This window comes from Aquarana catesbeiana, linkage group LG06 (genome assembly GCF_042186555.1).
Source record: "Aquarana catesbeiana isolate 2022-GZ linkage group LG06, ASM4218655v1, whole genome shotgun sequence".
Taxonomy (NCBI): Eukaryota; Metazoa; Chordata; class Amphibia; order Anura; family Ranidae; genus Aquarana; species Aquarana catesbeiana.
Window position 1 is genome coordinate 337,533,756 of NC_133329.1, and position 15,154 is coordinate 337,548,909.

Here is a 15,154-nt window from a genome sequence, read left to right on the forward strand (position 1 = left end):
GCTATCCACAGTGATCATAGGAAAAACTTGCTTTCCTCCCCCTTGCTGTACTCGCAGAGCCCCCATTTTTGCTCAACCATCCCATACACTGTGGGAATATTCCTTATCTATGATGTTTCAACAGTGATTTCACTTCACCATAGTGTCAGGTGCTTTATTACCCCAGGGATGTTATGTTGACATATGTATGTGTGTGGATTTTAATGACACAGCTGCATCTAGATCAGGCAACGTATTCTATTTAAATACATTTTTTTCGGAGGTGTTGGTGATGGGATTTTTATCCGGTGTTTTTTATATTACCATTTGATATTTTTGTGTAATAAAGTTCCCTTATCTATAACCTGCACGGTCCCTCTCTTTTCACCTTTTCCTTTTGTATGCATTACTCCCTTTACATGGTATTTCAATAAATGTTTGGTTAAATAATAGACACAAGAAGACATGGCACTATATTAAGATGGTGGTGTGGTGCACATTAGTCTAGACCAGCGGTGAGCCTCAAGAGAGACCCCTGACATCACTAAAGGGTTGCACTCTGCACATAGTATTCAATAATTGAAATGATTGATAGCCTCTGTGCTGTTTCTGTGTCCTGTGTGAAGGTGGTATGTTCCTTTCCACCAATCAGCTCTCACTGAGCTCACAGATTGTGATGCATTTAGAATGGCTGTAGAGAAGAAAGGGCTGCAAATAAACAGGTACAACTTACATAGGAGGATTTGTTTCATCTCTGTGTATCAACTAGGGCTAGTCACTTCAATAAGTACATGTAAAGGTGTACAACCACTTTAAAGTAATTCTAAAGCCTCCCTTTTTTTTAACCTAAACCTAATTTCTCCGTGCAGACTCGCTCCTGAGCCAAGCTGTGTGAGTCTATAGACTCATAGAGCTTGTCTCGACCCCACCCCCCACTCCCTCCTCACAGCAATTGATTGACAGCAGCAGGAAACAATGGCCCCCGCTGCTATCAATTTGCCCTGTGAGGCCAGGAAAAAAGAGCAGCGTTGCTGCAGATGAGCACAGCGCTGGATCTAGAAAGGACTTTGGTAAGTATTTAAGGAGGTGGGGGAGGCAAACAACTACTGAAAGGTTTTTACCTTACTGCAAGTAATGCATTAAGGCATTGGACTCCAAACCATGGCCTTTTGCTTGCCTTTATCTGGCGTTTGGGGCACTATTCCACCAAATGACACCAATGATGGAGCTCCATTCCCCTGACTGACGCCATTAATGAATAACTATTCTTCTCATTGATATCAACAATGGGGTGCTATTCAACCAATAATGGAGCTCTGATGCCAGGACATTTTCTGCTTTCACTGGCCACAGTCTGGCAATCCCAAAGTCTGAAGGACAAGAAACTGGCTCTTTGCTTAGAAAGTTTGGAGACACCAGCATTAAGGTAAAAAAAAAAAAAACCTTGTAACTTTAGAACCACTTTATAGTTACCTTATTACCTTACAGTGCATATGTTTCTATTAGGAGGTTCACTTACATGTAACACCTTTTTCCAGACTCTCATAATAACCACAGAAACAGATTTGCTGAAGTAGATTTGGATGAAACCTTTCAAATGCTTTAACTGCTTTTAGACGGGCAAATATGATGTCCACGTCTTCACTAGAACGTTCAAGCGGCCTAAAAATAGTCACAGAAAAATTAACACAATTATGTCAGATGTAATTGGGCAAAAAACAATTAGAAAACAATTACTATAATTGTGCTATTATTTACTATAATAGTAAAATATATATATATATACATATATATATATATATATATATGTGGTACTGCTTACCGCCCTCTGAAAAGTGGTCTGTGGTGAATCACTTCTCAGAGGTGTTATAACAGTGGCTGACAGGCGTTCAGGAGGTGTGACTTTCATCTACTGAATGTCTGTTTTTGTTTTTTTTGACAATAGATTTTATTGAAAAAGAATATTGTAGCATGTACAAAAAAATTAGTATAGTATGAATTGTACAATCTACAAGGCTTATGGCCCGTACACACAATCCAAATATCGTACGAAAACTGTCGTTCGAGGAAGAATTGTACGATTTTCGGATCGTGTGTCCACTACTTTTGACAGCCGATCATGACAGTTCATCCGATATTATTCGATCGGACATGCACGAAAATTTTCCTTGTATGATTCCAGATTGTACAATTTTCGTTTAGTCAGTATAGTTGTCGTCCGAAAATACAATACAAATACATTACAACACATGACAACACTTCGATTTGTTTTTTCTGTCGTACAAGAATTTTCATGACTTTATTTCCCTATTCAATTTCTACTTGCGACTATTAAGCGAAAACGGTTGTACGGTCTGTCGTACGATATTCGGATGGTGTGTACGGGCCATTAGTTTGGAAACAAGTTTTACAAAGATGATGTTAAAAAACAGAAATAAAAAAACAAAAAACAAGTATAAATATATACAATACCAATTTCGAGAATGGACATTATTATATAGTATCTTTGCATATCATTAAACTATCAGAGAATAGAAGTCTGGTAATGAAAAGGGAGAGATATGAAGGTTAATAAATAAAATAAGTTATATCGTTTAGTGTTTAGATCCAAATTTAGGTATCATAAAATTATGGAAGGAGATTATTTGGGATAATGTAGTAATTGATGATCATACAGATTTATCATAAGATTATTGGGGTAAAGCCTCATACACACGATACGACTGTTGGCCAACTGAGCATCTGATTTTTGTGAAAAGGGCGTGTGCCAGGATCTTGTCTTGCATATTAACGGTACACAAATTGTCGGTCGACAACATGATCGTAGTGATGTACTAGACGTACTACAAGACTATAAAGAGGAAGTTCATCTCTCAAGTGCCACCCTTTGGGCTCCTTCTGCTAATTTTGTGTTAGTAGAAGTTTGGTGAGTGTTGATTCGCGCTTTTCAGTTTCTGAACGGCCGTTCGTCAACCAGCCATTTTGCGTAATAGGAGGAGAGAGCGTGTTATTATTGGGCTAGGAGTTATTGCTTTGACCTAAGTCCAGGAACAGGAGGAGGAGTTCTTGGACCAAAAATTGTTTGCTTACTAGTGCCTAATTATGTCATATGCCATTGCTGCGGGAGCTCCAGGAGAATAACTTGGATGATTTTCAGAATTATCTCCGGATGGCTTTCTATCACTCCAGAGCAAAGGCTCATAGCCACCTTGCGGTACTTGGAGACAGGGAGAAGTCTCCAGAACCTCAAATTTACGACTGGGATCTCCCCCTAGGCTCTGGGAGTCATTATTCCAGAGACCTGCTCAGCCATTATTCAAGTCCTGCAGAAGGACTATATTAGGGTAAGCTTTTCCCTTTAAGATCACATTCTATGTATTTATGTTTGCTAATATATTGTATTAATTTGTTGATTACATAATTATTAATATTGTAATATGCTGTGAATGTCGTCTTTGTCCTCATACATGCTGTAAGCTTTTCCTGCTCCTTTTTTTGCCTACATGCATATTTTCTATCAATAACCTCCCCAGCATGCTATCCTTGGCCCATACACACCTAGCCTGGTAACTTAACAATGTTTTTTGTCAGCTACATTTTGGGGCTTACCCTAAACAACCCCTAAAATGTGTACAAATGTTATTGTTGTCCTCAAATTCAGGCAGCGTGCAAGAGGCCATTTTTTGGTGCCCAAACTCATTTGGAACCCCCCCAAAAAATGCGAAGTCAAGAGATTCTGCTGACTTTCCAAAACCCATACACACTATCCCTCTTTTGTGTTCATATTTCTGTATAAATTCACCAAACCATGTAGTGCAAGGGCCTGCCTGATTACCTACAAATTGAAGCTTCTTAAGTTTTTGGCTCCTATTATATTGATAGGTTAATCCATAATGTCAAAATGTGCTGCAATTTGGACAGTGTGTGTCCAGCTTTTTCAATTATGACACTTCTTACCTGTCCACTGGGCTGCCAATGGTGTAAGTAAGGAGGGGCTGGCCAAAGTATCACTGATTATTTATGCAAACAGCTCTCATGGAAGCGGAGAGGGTTACCTGTCCAAAACATCTTCCCATTTACCTCCCCCTAAAATTTGTCTAATGGCCACCAGAGGGGGGAGGGATAAGATAAGTTGACCTTCAACTTTTGTCTTTAAATAATCATTTAAGTGTCTCCTTTGTGTCAAATCTCCTTGCAATGTTATGTGCAGAAGTAGTAATATATTTTTTCTTTTTTTAATCCACAGTTTCCGTCCAACCCAGAACAATGGGAGGACGCTGCAGCCCTGTTCCATCATCAGTGGGATTTTCCCAACTGTGGTGGTGCTATTGATGGCAAGCATGTCCGGATTGTACCACCACCCAACTCTGGCTCCTATTATTTTAATTATAAGGGCTTTTGCAACATAGTCATGCTAGCTGTAGTGTCTGCCAACTATGAGTTCCTGTATCTGGATGTTGGGAAGAACGGCCGCAACTTTGACAGAGGAGTGATTATGCAGACAGAGTTCTACAAGTGACTCCAGAATGGCACCTTAAACTTGCCACCTGCTGAGGAGAATGTTGAGGGCCTCAATTTTGTTTTCATGGCAGATGAGGCCTTTGCTCTGGGGGAACATCTGATGAAGCCGTTTCCTATGAGGAACCTGACCCCAGAGCAGAGAATCTTCAATTACAGGCTCTCTCGTGCCAGAAGAGTGGTCGAAAATGCCTTTGGCATCCTATCAAGTTGGTTCAGGCTGTTTTTGACTCCAAACAACCTGGCACGTTACAAGATAAATCATGTGGTCCTGTGCTGCTGTATTCTACATTTTTTAAGGAGGAATGCTACCAGCTACCTAGCCTCACTGCCAGGTGACGTTGACCCTGCAGTGGCAGGCCTAGCTGAAGAGGCTGCAGCTCGTCTGTCTGTGGGCGTGCTGACGGCTATTGAAAATGCCCATGCTGGATTGCCATCACAAATTGCCCGAGATTTACGGCAGAAATACCTGGAATATTTTATGGGTAGAGGGGCAGTGTCTTGGCAACAAATTGTAGCTGATAATTTTAAATTTTTTTGGAATATCATAAACTCCTATTTCATTTGAACTGCTGTTTTGTCTGTGTTTCTTACATGTCTACTATGTTCCCAAATGGGCTTTATTTTGGCCACTTGCTCAAATAGTGCAAATGTACCTTAATTGCTACATGAGGTGACAATATCTTCTTCACCTATTATGGTGTGCAGTGGGTCTGCTACACACACATAATGTTTTTGTTCTTAATGGATCTAATGCATGAAGTTCAAAAACATTATGCCTTTACAACTCCTTTAATTTTTTTTGAGGCCTAAAAATGGCAGTAGTTATCCACATTTAAGAGCACATTGTCACTGCAACTACAACAACTTACGAAATACACTGGTATTGAGCAATGAAATAATAAGCCACACATTGTTTGGCAAAAAACATTTTACTCAAAGCACATTCACATGTACATTTTAAGGTTTTAAAACAAACCAACATCTTGGTGTATAACATGTATGTTTTGCATTATTTCTCCTTTTTTGTAGCTCAACAGGCATGTTCTAAAACATTAGATACACATCCCAAACTAAATAACTTACAAAGTTCGAGTTTGTTAAAGTGAAGGCTAAACGAGACATTAGTATCCCAAGATTGTGTGGATGTTGCCTTTCTCAGATGGGGTGATCTCATCACTCTAAAAGCCAAAATTTGAAGCCATGTACATGTAGAGGCATGACAATTAAATGTCCCTTATGATCCCATGCCTAAAATGTGTGTAGTTACAAACATCTATTTTTCAAAACCCGCAAAACACACAGTGTGTCAACATGTGCTATCTCCCATCACGGGGTATCAATGGACGCGTTTTGGGCGTGCAGCCCCTTCCTCTGAGCTACTTTAGTTATGAGGAAGGGGTTGCACTCCCAAAAGCCGTCCAATTATACCCTGTGATGGGAAATAGCACATGTTGACACACTGTGTTTTGGGTTTTTTTAAAAATAGATGTATGGAACTACACACATTTTAGGCATGGGATCATGGTCGAAATAAGAATGTTAAGGCCCAATTTAGGGGCACCTTCAAATTTGTGGTTTTAGATTATAAGAAACACATAAACATTACAATTCATATTACTTAGGGCAGTGTTTCCCAACTCTCCTCCTCAAGATGCAAACCCAGGTCATGGTTTCGTGATTTCTTGAATTTGACACAGGTGATGTTGTCATTTTCACTGTTAGTAATTCACACAGTCGTTTTTAGACTGAGGAAAATCTAGAAAATGGGACCTGGTGGTGCACCTAGAGGAGTGGAGTGTAGAAACACTGAGTTCTGTCCCTAAACTTTCACCCTAAAAGTCATAAAAACATGGTGATTATTAAAAAGGCAAACAGGAGCCAACAAGTGGAACAATAAACTTCAGACCAGGCAAGAGGAAATTAAAATTTGGCAAGCATGTCCACAAAATCTCTTATTCTTCACTGTAAAGCAGTGGCAGTCTCCTTGATTTTCTCCAGGTCCTTCAAACAATGCAACATATCTGCACTCATTCTGCCAACAGTACATCAGGGAAGATCATGACCTAGTAAGAAGAGTAAAAAGTATTAAGGGAACAATGGTCAAGTGGCTAAGGCCCTACACTGGCAAGGCTGCATTAATGGGCACTGATGAGCCAGGCAACAACCAGAAAGTGTTCTTTACCCCTTAAGTTCTGCCCTAAGCCCATGGCCTTTGGCCCACCTAGAAACACTCCTGTCGGTGGCTAAATTAGTGTGTTTAAAGTTGGCACTTACGTTTTTGGGGGGGAAAATGGCCCTGTGGGGGCCCGAGCGAGGGTAGCCTCCCTTCGTCCCTTGTGGTGGCTTGGCTGCAGCCTCTTTTGCTGGTGCCTCCCTGTTGAAAGAAGAAAAAACAATAAGTTCCAAAAAAAAAAGGAATGTCCAAAAATGTGACCAAATAAGAATGTTCATATATGCTTTATATTTACCTTCATCTTTGGAATTCCAAGTCATACAAAGATTTTAAAAAAACTGATATAGAATTCTCTAGAGCTACTTGGGAAAGAACATATACAGACAGCTAATTTACATATATACATATAGATTAGATCTAAATATTGCTTACTTTTTTATGATCTGATGTATGTACTCCATCTGGTCTTGTTTACGGTGTTTGAGATCAGACCATCGTTTTCGGATTTGGTCCTTTGATCGTTCCACAGAAAATTCGCACTGCAAAATGGCGATGACCTTCTCCAAAATGAGGTCCTTTTGGCTGTTGGGCCTTTCGTAATCGCGCAGCTTGCAGTCATAATTGTGCTTCTCAAAGATGTGCACCATCTCCACCATCTCACCCTTGCTCATGGGGGTTGCTTTGTGCCTCCTACGAGCTCCACCACCGCGGGGCTGGCTGTAATCCGCCGAATCCGCCATGTTGTCCCTCCAGAATGTTCTGCCATGTGAGTCGCATGCAGAAGAGAGATGGTCACGCCCCAGCGTCATGATGCACTGAGAGCGGAGTTTGACGGATGCGTGGTGTATATAAAGCCAGAACGCACGGTCGATGGAACGGCCGTAGGAATGATCTTGGAGTGGAGGACGAACGATTGCCAACACAAGAAGGGAGGCATAAAATGAAGGCACAATTGAAAATTGGGGCATAGGTGGGTGGTGGCCTACACTGCTTAGATTAAGGCCTATATTGGGACCAGCTGATGGGTTAAGCCAGACATTATGGTTTGTCTTGTGTTCTGTCTTGCAGGCATCATATCATTTATCATGACGGATAAATTTACTTCCCCTGAATTTCTACCCCAATTCATTGACCTGTACCAGGAGCTGCCCTGTCTCTGGAAGGTCAAGTAGAGACTACTCCAATAAAATATTGAGGAAGGCAGCTTTGGAGAAACTGGTGGAGTTGGTCAAACAAGTGAACCCCAAGGCGGACACCAACTATGTAAAGCAAAAAATTGCTAACCTGAGGAGTACATTTAAAAAGGGAGCTGAACAAGGTCCTGGTAAGGAGCAGCAGCGGATGACCTATATGTTCCCAGGCTGTGGTATTACCACAGCCTGCGGTTCTGGAGAGACAAGACATGACCGAGGCCATCTCTTTCTATGCTCCCTTCAACGTCTGCTGAGGCCACAGCTCCTGAGGTCCACACAGGTCCTGATGCACAGGATGAAGAAGTGGAGGAGCCCAGCTTGACCCCGGTATAGAATTGTTGAACATATTTGTATCAAAAAATACAATGATAATAACTAGATGTTATTGGGAAAATATTTCTGCCTTAACAAAGTGGTTTCCATATCAATAGACAGTAGTGACCAAAAATGATTTGATCAAGAATTAAAAATGCTGGGGTCAGAATGATAGTCTTTTCTATTTCTCCACATTTAATTTGCAACAGTGAGGAGTTAAAAATTGTGTGTGATTGATGACCAAACCCTAAAAAAGATTGTAATTACTGTATGTCCCATTTTCATACACAGGAAAGTGTCAGTTCGGAGGAGCCAGTGGCCAGCAGCCAGACGGAGTCACAGATCCCTCCCCTACATCCTGCTGCTAAAAGGGCCAGAAAGAGCAGGAATCTGGAGGAGGTCACAGCTTCCTTGAACAGCCAGGCCACTACTGCGCTCCGTACAGACCCAGATGAGGCTGAGGCCAATAAATTAAAGCAGATGGCTGGAGAGCAAAGGAGCAGATGTGAGGAACTCATCCTGCAGCTTCTCAACAATGGGGTGAGGGGCCAAATTTCTGAAAGCACCCACATTTCAGATTTTGTGACCCCACCTCCACCACTGCCACAGCCAACCCACACACCACAGCCACCCCACCCACCACACCAGCATGGCAGTCAGTGGGAATATCAGCCACAAGAACCCCAACAAGGCAGCTGGACTGGGGATTTTAACCCCTTCACCACTTACTAATTTTTTATTTTTTTTATAATGATTTTATTTGTTATATTTTCTATATTTTTGTATGCATAGAATGCACTTTTTGATTAAGTTCTTTGTATTTGGGTGGCAGATAACATGTCTAATTTAATTTTTTTTTTATGCACAATAAAAAAATTGTGTAGAATAATACTTGGCTTGTGTTTTACTTAAAAAAATGCAATGTGAAATTAACAATGGACACCAACATAGTTGTATCTTTGATCTTAAAAACTCAGAGATAATGGTGTTGTGGTAACTTGCCCAAAAAAACCCCCAAAAAGCATTATAATAATATTCTTGATATCACTATAAAAAATTCCTTTTAAAATATGTTTGCCATGACTCCATCAGTATCATCAGCAAAGCAGCTTCATTATTATCCCATTAAAGAAGAATAGAATGTGAGCTGCATTTAGATATTTCATAATTTGCTGCGTCACGAATGTTAATTCTCCATTATGAACGCTAGTTTACAAGACCGACCGCTTCCGGCTAGTTCCTTGCTTTCGATCATGCGTGTTTGTACTTTGGACTTTTGTGTGACAGATTTGTGCACTGGCCATATGAAAATCAGACGTCAAACCGTTGTCCGCTGAAAATTTACTAGCCTGCCATCCAACATTTGTTGGCCGAAAGTTGGACAACAATTGTCAAAAGGAGCGTACTAACGGTAAGATTTTAGAACAACAGTCTGTCAACAGACAATCCCCTGCCAAAAATCGCATTGTGTGTACGAGGCTTAAGAGGAGTTGAAAAATATAAATACCTGGAACACGTTTGTGCTGTTCAGTGAATATATGCTGATCACTGATACTGGACTTGTTTATATTTTTCACCTCCTCTTACTTTTATTTTAAAATTGTCAAATCACAATTTTACATTGCAGGACTGCACACTAACTGAGAGCTGAGGATGCAGCTTGCGGTTGCATTGATGCCTCACTGAGCTCAATTGGTGATATTGACAGGCAGTGCTGCTGGTAGTACAGCCTTGTCCAGCTGTACTGTTACAACTTGGGTGGGCAGCGGGGGGGGGGGGGGTAAAACCATGTCACAGATGGCTGTTATTACGATACCCATCTGAAAGAGCCCTTACTGCACTCTACTGTGCTATAAAATAAGCCCAACAATATAGTAAGCATTCTGTAAAGTGCAAAAAATACAGGGCACATGATACACTATATTACCAAACGTATTCAGGCATCTGCCTTTAAACGCATATGAACTTTAATGGTATCCCAGTCTTAGTCCGTAGGGTTCAATATTGAGTCGGCCCACCCTTTGCATCTTTAACAGCTTCAACTCTTTTGGAAAGGCTGTCCATAAGGTTTAGAAGTGTGTCTATGGGAATGTTTGTCCTTTCTTCCAGAAGTGCATTTGTGAGGTCAGGCACTGATGTTGGACGAGAAGGTCTGGCTCACAGTCTTCGCTCTAATTCATCCCAAAAGTGTTCTATCTGGTTGAGGTCAGGACTCTGTGCAGGCCAGTCAAGTTCCTCCACCCCAAACTCACTCATCCATGTCTTTATGGACCTTGCTTTGTGCACTGATGTGCAGTCATGTTGGAACATGAAGGGGCCATCCCCAAAATGTCCAAAATGTCCAAAATGTCTTGGTATGCTGACGCCTTAAGAGTTCCCTTCACTGGAACTAAGGGGCCAAGCCCAACCCCTAAAAAACAACCCCACACCATAATCCCCCCTCCACCAAAAGATTTGGACCAGTGCACAAAGCAAGGTCCATAAAGACATGGATGACTGAGTTTGGGGTGGAGGAACTTGACTTGAGTCCTGACCTCAACCCGATAGAACACCTTTGGGATGAATTAGAGACTGTGAGTCAGGCCTTTTCTCCAACATCAGTGCCTGACCTCACAAATGCGATTTTGGAAGAATGGTCAAACATTCCCATAGACACACTCCTAAACCTTGTGGACAGCCTTCCCAGAAGCTGCTATAGCTGCAAAGGGTGGGCCAACACAGTATTGAACCCTACGGACGAAGACTGGGGTGCCATTATAGTTCATGTGTGTGTAGGTGTTCCAATACTTTTGACAATATAGTGTCTAACACATTCTAGGTCACGTGGAGATTTATTAGTCGGGTGGATGCACAGCCATCTCTGAGGACGCAGGACATTGCAGACATCATGAATACACAAACTGACATCCTTCACACTGTGGAACAAAGAACATGACACATATAGTGAATGGAGTTTTAATAGAATTAAGTGCCCCAATTCCTGCACATTAGTGTTGTACAGCTATATTTATCTAGTATAACAGCTGAATTAGATGTTAGAGAATAAATAGCAAGCATAAAACAGTATTTGAACATTTCACAAATATATAAGACAACTCTGAATGTTTTTAGGAAGATATAGTCTGTGTGATTCCTATTTAAAAGATTAATTGGAATATTCTATTTGATTAATAAAAACTAGGGAAAAATAAACTTTTTTTTTCTCAGAACAACCTAGTAGATTCTTCATGTCTAGCCAGCACTAGAAGATTGGCAGGTATGCTCTGATTAGCTGCTTGAGTAAAGCAGTATTAACCACTTCAGCTCCAGAAGATTTACCCCCTTCCTGACCAGGCCATTTTGTGTGATACGGCATTGCGTTATTTTAACTGACAATTGTGCGGTCGTGCGACGCTCTATTAAAAAAAATGTATGTCCCCTTTTAATAGAGCTTTCTTTTGGTGGTATTTGATCACCTCTGCGCTTTTTATTTTTTGAGCTATAAACAAAAAAAAGAACAATTTTGAAGAAAAAACAATATTTTTTACTTTCTACTATAACACATACCCAGTAAAAAAAATTCTTTATCAATTTAGGCCAATATGTATTTTGCTACAAATGTTTGGTAAACAAAACCCCAATAAGCATTTATTAAATGGTTTGTGCAAAAGTTATACACTAATACATTGCTAAAATATGAACTGTCACTGTACTAATGACAATGGCTGGGAAGGAGTTAACATCAGGGGTAATCAGAGTGTTAACTGTGTGCCTAGCTAGTAATTTTGTGTACTGGGGGGGGGGGGGTGTCCTTGCAAATAAACAAAGGATCCATGTCATCCCCACTGACAGAACAGTGATCTGCTTTGTTTACATAGACAGACTGCCGTTCTCCCTCTGTATCGAAGGATCGGCGGGTGCCGGCGGCCATCAAGTCCGGGGTAACCGCTGATCAGCTATAATTGTTGCGGGAACGAGCCACCAGTGGCGTGCATGCACCCCCCCACATGGAAGTGTCCAATCACATACTAGGTACGTGATCCGGCGCAGCAGTGTCACTTTTCTGACGTAGATGTAAGTTATACGGTCAGCAAATGGTTAAGCCCAAAACTGAAAACAATATATTGCAGCTTACCAATCATTAGATGTGGTGGCTGCATTCGTTTTCTTTTTTAGTTTTTTTCCCTCAGTTTTCAGCTGATGATCTGGCCAGTGTGACAAGCTGTCGAATTTGTAGCACATTGGTAGCAAGTTTACTCCACACCAGAAATAGCTTTCAAGACTTTTTCTGCCCACTTTTATTTAAAACAAAGCAAAAAGTTTACACTTGAATAGTTAACCACGCAGGGGGTTCTCACCATCAATGCAATAAAACATACTGTAGAATTCAGCCTCGTGGCTCTCTTTGCAGTTTCACTACTCAGGCCTCGTGCTTTGTTCCTCCAGACCGTCAAACACACAGTCCAGTGGCGGAACTAGAACTAGCAGTCCAGGGTCGCAACAATCACACTTGCAACCGGGCCCTGGCACTCCGCCACTGTCGGGGGCCCCAGTGGGGTTGCTAGACCCACGGCTCTAAGCGGAAAGCGTATCTCTCATACAGCTCACAGCCGACAGCTCTCCCTGCTCCCCCCTCCGTCCTCCCTCCTCTCTCGCAAGGGATGACACAGCCATTCTGCTCTTTCTCCCCCCTCCCCTCTCCTGTGTGTGCTTTGCGGGAAGTCAAGTGTGACACGAACAAGCTCACATATCCCGCAGTACATATACAGGAGAGCGGTGAGGGGAGAAGGAGCAGATCAGCGGCACTGATAGCTGGTACTGATGGGCACTGATGGGCAGCATTGATGGGGCACTGATAGGCATTGAGCACTGATAGGTGGCACTGATAGGCATTGATGGGCAACATTGATGAGCACTGATAAGTGGCACTGATAAGCTCTGATAGGTGGCACTGATAGGCATCATTGATGAGCACTGATAGGTGGCACTGATAGGCGGAATTGATGGGCACTGATAGGTGACACTGATGGGCACTGAGCACTGATAAGCAGCACTGATAAGTGGCACTGATGGACACTGATAGGTGGCACTAATGGACGTTGATAGGTGGCACTGATGGATGCTGATAGGCAGCATTGATGGGCACTGATAGGCAGCACTGGGCACTGGTAGGCAGCATTGATGGGCACTGATAGGCAGTATTGATGAGCACTGATAGGCAGCACTGAAATGCAGCACTGATAGGTGGTATTGATGAGCACTGTTAGGTGTCACTGATGGGCCCTGATAGGCAGCATTGATGGGCACTGTTAGGTGGTACTGATAGGCGGCACTGAAATGCAGCACTGATCGACGGCACTAAAATGCAGCACTGATAGGCAGCATTGTTGAGCACTGATAGGTGGCACTGATAGGCAGCACTGATTATCAGTGTAAACAATTTACTAACATTCTTGGCAGTTAACGCCTCTCCTTTCCTTACACAGACACAGCATGGGAGGAAATGGCTGCTGATACCCAGCAAGTCTGTTTACATGTGATCAGCTAATCACGCAGTAAAGGGCCGCCATGATTGCGCTGGATGCACGTCCCAGGGGGCATACGGGGGGGGCAGACTTCTGGGAGGATATCCATGGACACCCTCCCAAAATTGGAAGCCCGGGGGTCAGATGGAAGGGGGGGGTCAGGGGGGCCCATCCTGGTTTCTTGCACCGGGGCCCTGAAGGTTCTAGTTACGCCCCGACACAGTCACAGTGCTCATACACAAAATGCTGTACCTCTCTCAGCTTGACTGTTTCTCCTGCATCTCCCAGCTGCTATATCATTATAGGCTCGGGCCTTTGCCTGTCCTGACCTGGACTGTACGGTGCGATATGCACCTCACTGCTCCCTTCACACACGGACCCCCTCGGGAAGGGTGGGGCCACTGACCTCTAACTTTGGCTCTAACATAAATGCAGCACACACCTGCACCATTAGTGTGCTCGCTTCCCAGACCACCATTTAAAATGTGGCACGGGCTAGACCTGTCACACCAGTAACACTTCTTGTAATAGAGTGCCTCCACTCTGGATGAAGGAGCACAATGGGCACCTTTGGACAGCAGTATTTTTAGTCTGGGGGGAGGGGAATGTCAGGTGTACTAGCACATTGGGCCTTGGATCACTGATGATCCACGAGAACATTTTGGTGGTCCCCAGGGGTTCTGCTGCAAATCAACATGTAGCCAATGTATACCGCCCAATGTTGTTTCCAGTGTTGTTCTCAATGCGTGCTGACAGTCAATACAGTCAATACTATTAGCGTGCATTATTACCCAATGCCTCCTCTGTAGTCCTGGCTCCTGTGAACTCAGAGGGAGGCGCCAGGTGTAGTGTAGAGAGTGGGAGGTGAAGAAGGAGGGGACTTCAAATGGCAGCACTGATCAGAGACTGTGGAAGGCAGTACAGAGCTTGAATACATGGCTGGATATGCCAGGAGGTGAGATACAATGATAAGGCTGTGTAAGGCAGCAGTGTGATGCAAAATGTTGGGGGGGGGGGGGCAGAGGGGGGAAGAGAGCTGGAGCATTGTATGTAGAAGGCAGCAGTGTGATTCAGGGGGAGGGGGCAGAGAGACAGAGCATTGTGTGTGTATAAGGCATGTAAAATTCATGTTAGTGGTCAGCGGGATTTAAAATTGGGAGTTTAGTGGTCCATGAGGTCCGGAAGGTTGGCGACCACTGTATCAGATTTAGATATACTTAGAAATTTCAGCCAAACTCCATCTCACACTTTATAAGCAGTTACAGCAAACAGGTTTTTTTCCTTTGGGATAAAGGTTTTACATAAAAACTGATCATTTTAACCACCCTTGCCAGGGGTAAGTATGTATCTCACCCCTCTAACTGCTACATCTGCAGGACAACTTGTTCCTTGAAACACAAAAGACTTACTGGCCAGATCACCAGGTGAAAATAAAGGGGATTAAAAGACTAAAAAAGAAAACTAAAGCA

General features: G+C 42.7%; 1 protein-coding gene across 5 annotated transcripts in view; it reads right to left on the reverse strand.

Annotated features, from left to right (window-relative positions):
- RAPGEF4 (Rap guanine nucleotide exchange factor 4) overlaps positions 1–15,154 on the reverse strand; it is a 488,280-nt gene that overhangs the window by 442,137 nt on the left and 30,989 nt on the right. For all 5 annotated transcript variants that reach the window (XM_073633880.1, XM_073633882.1, XM_073633881.1 and 2 more), the window contains exon 2: positions 1,499–1,641. In XM_073633880.1, coding sequence (XP_073489981.1) covers positions 1,499–1,641 — 143 coding nt within the window. The remainder of the gene's footprint in view (positions 1–1,498; positions 1,642–15,154) is intronic.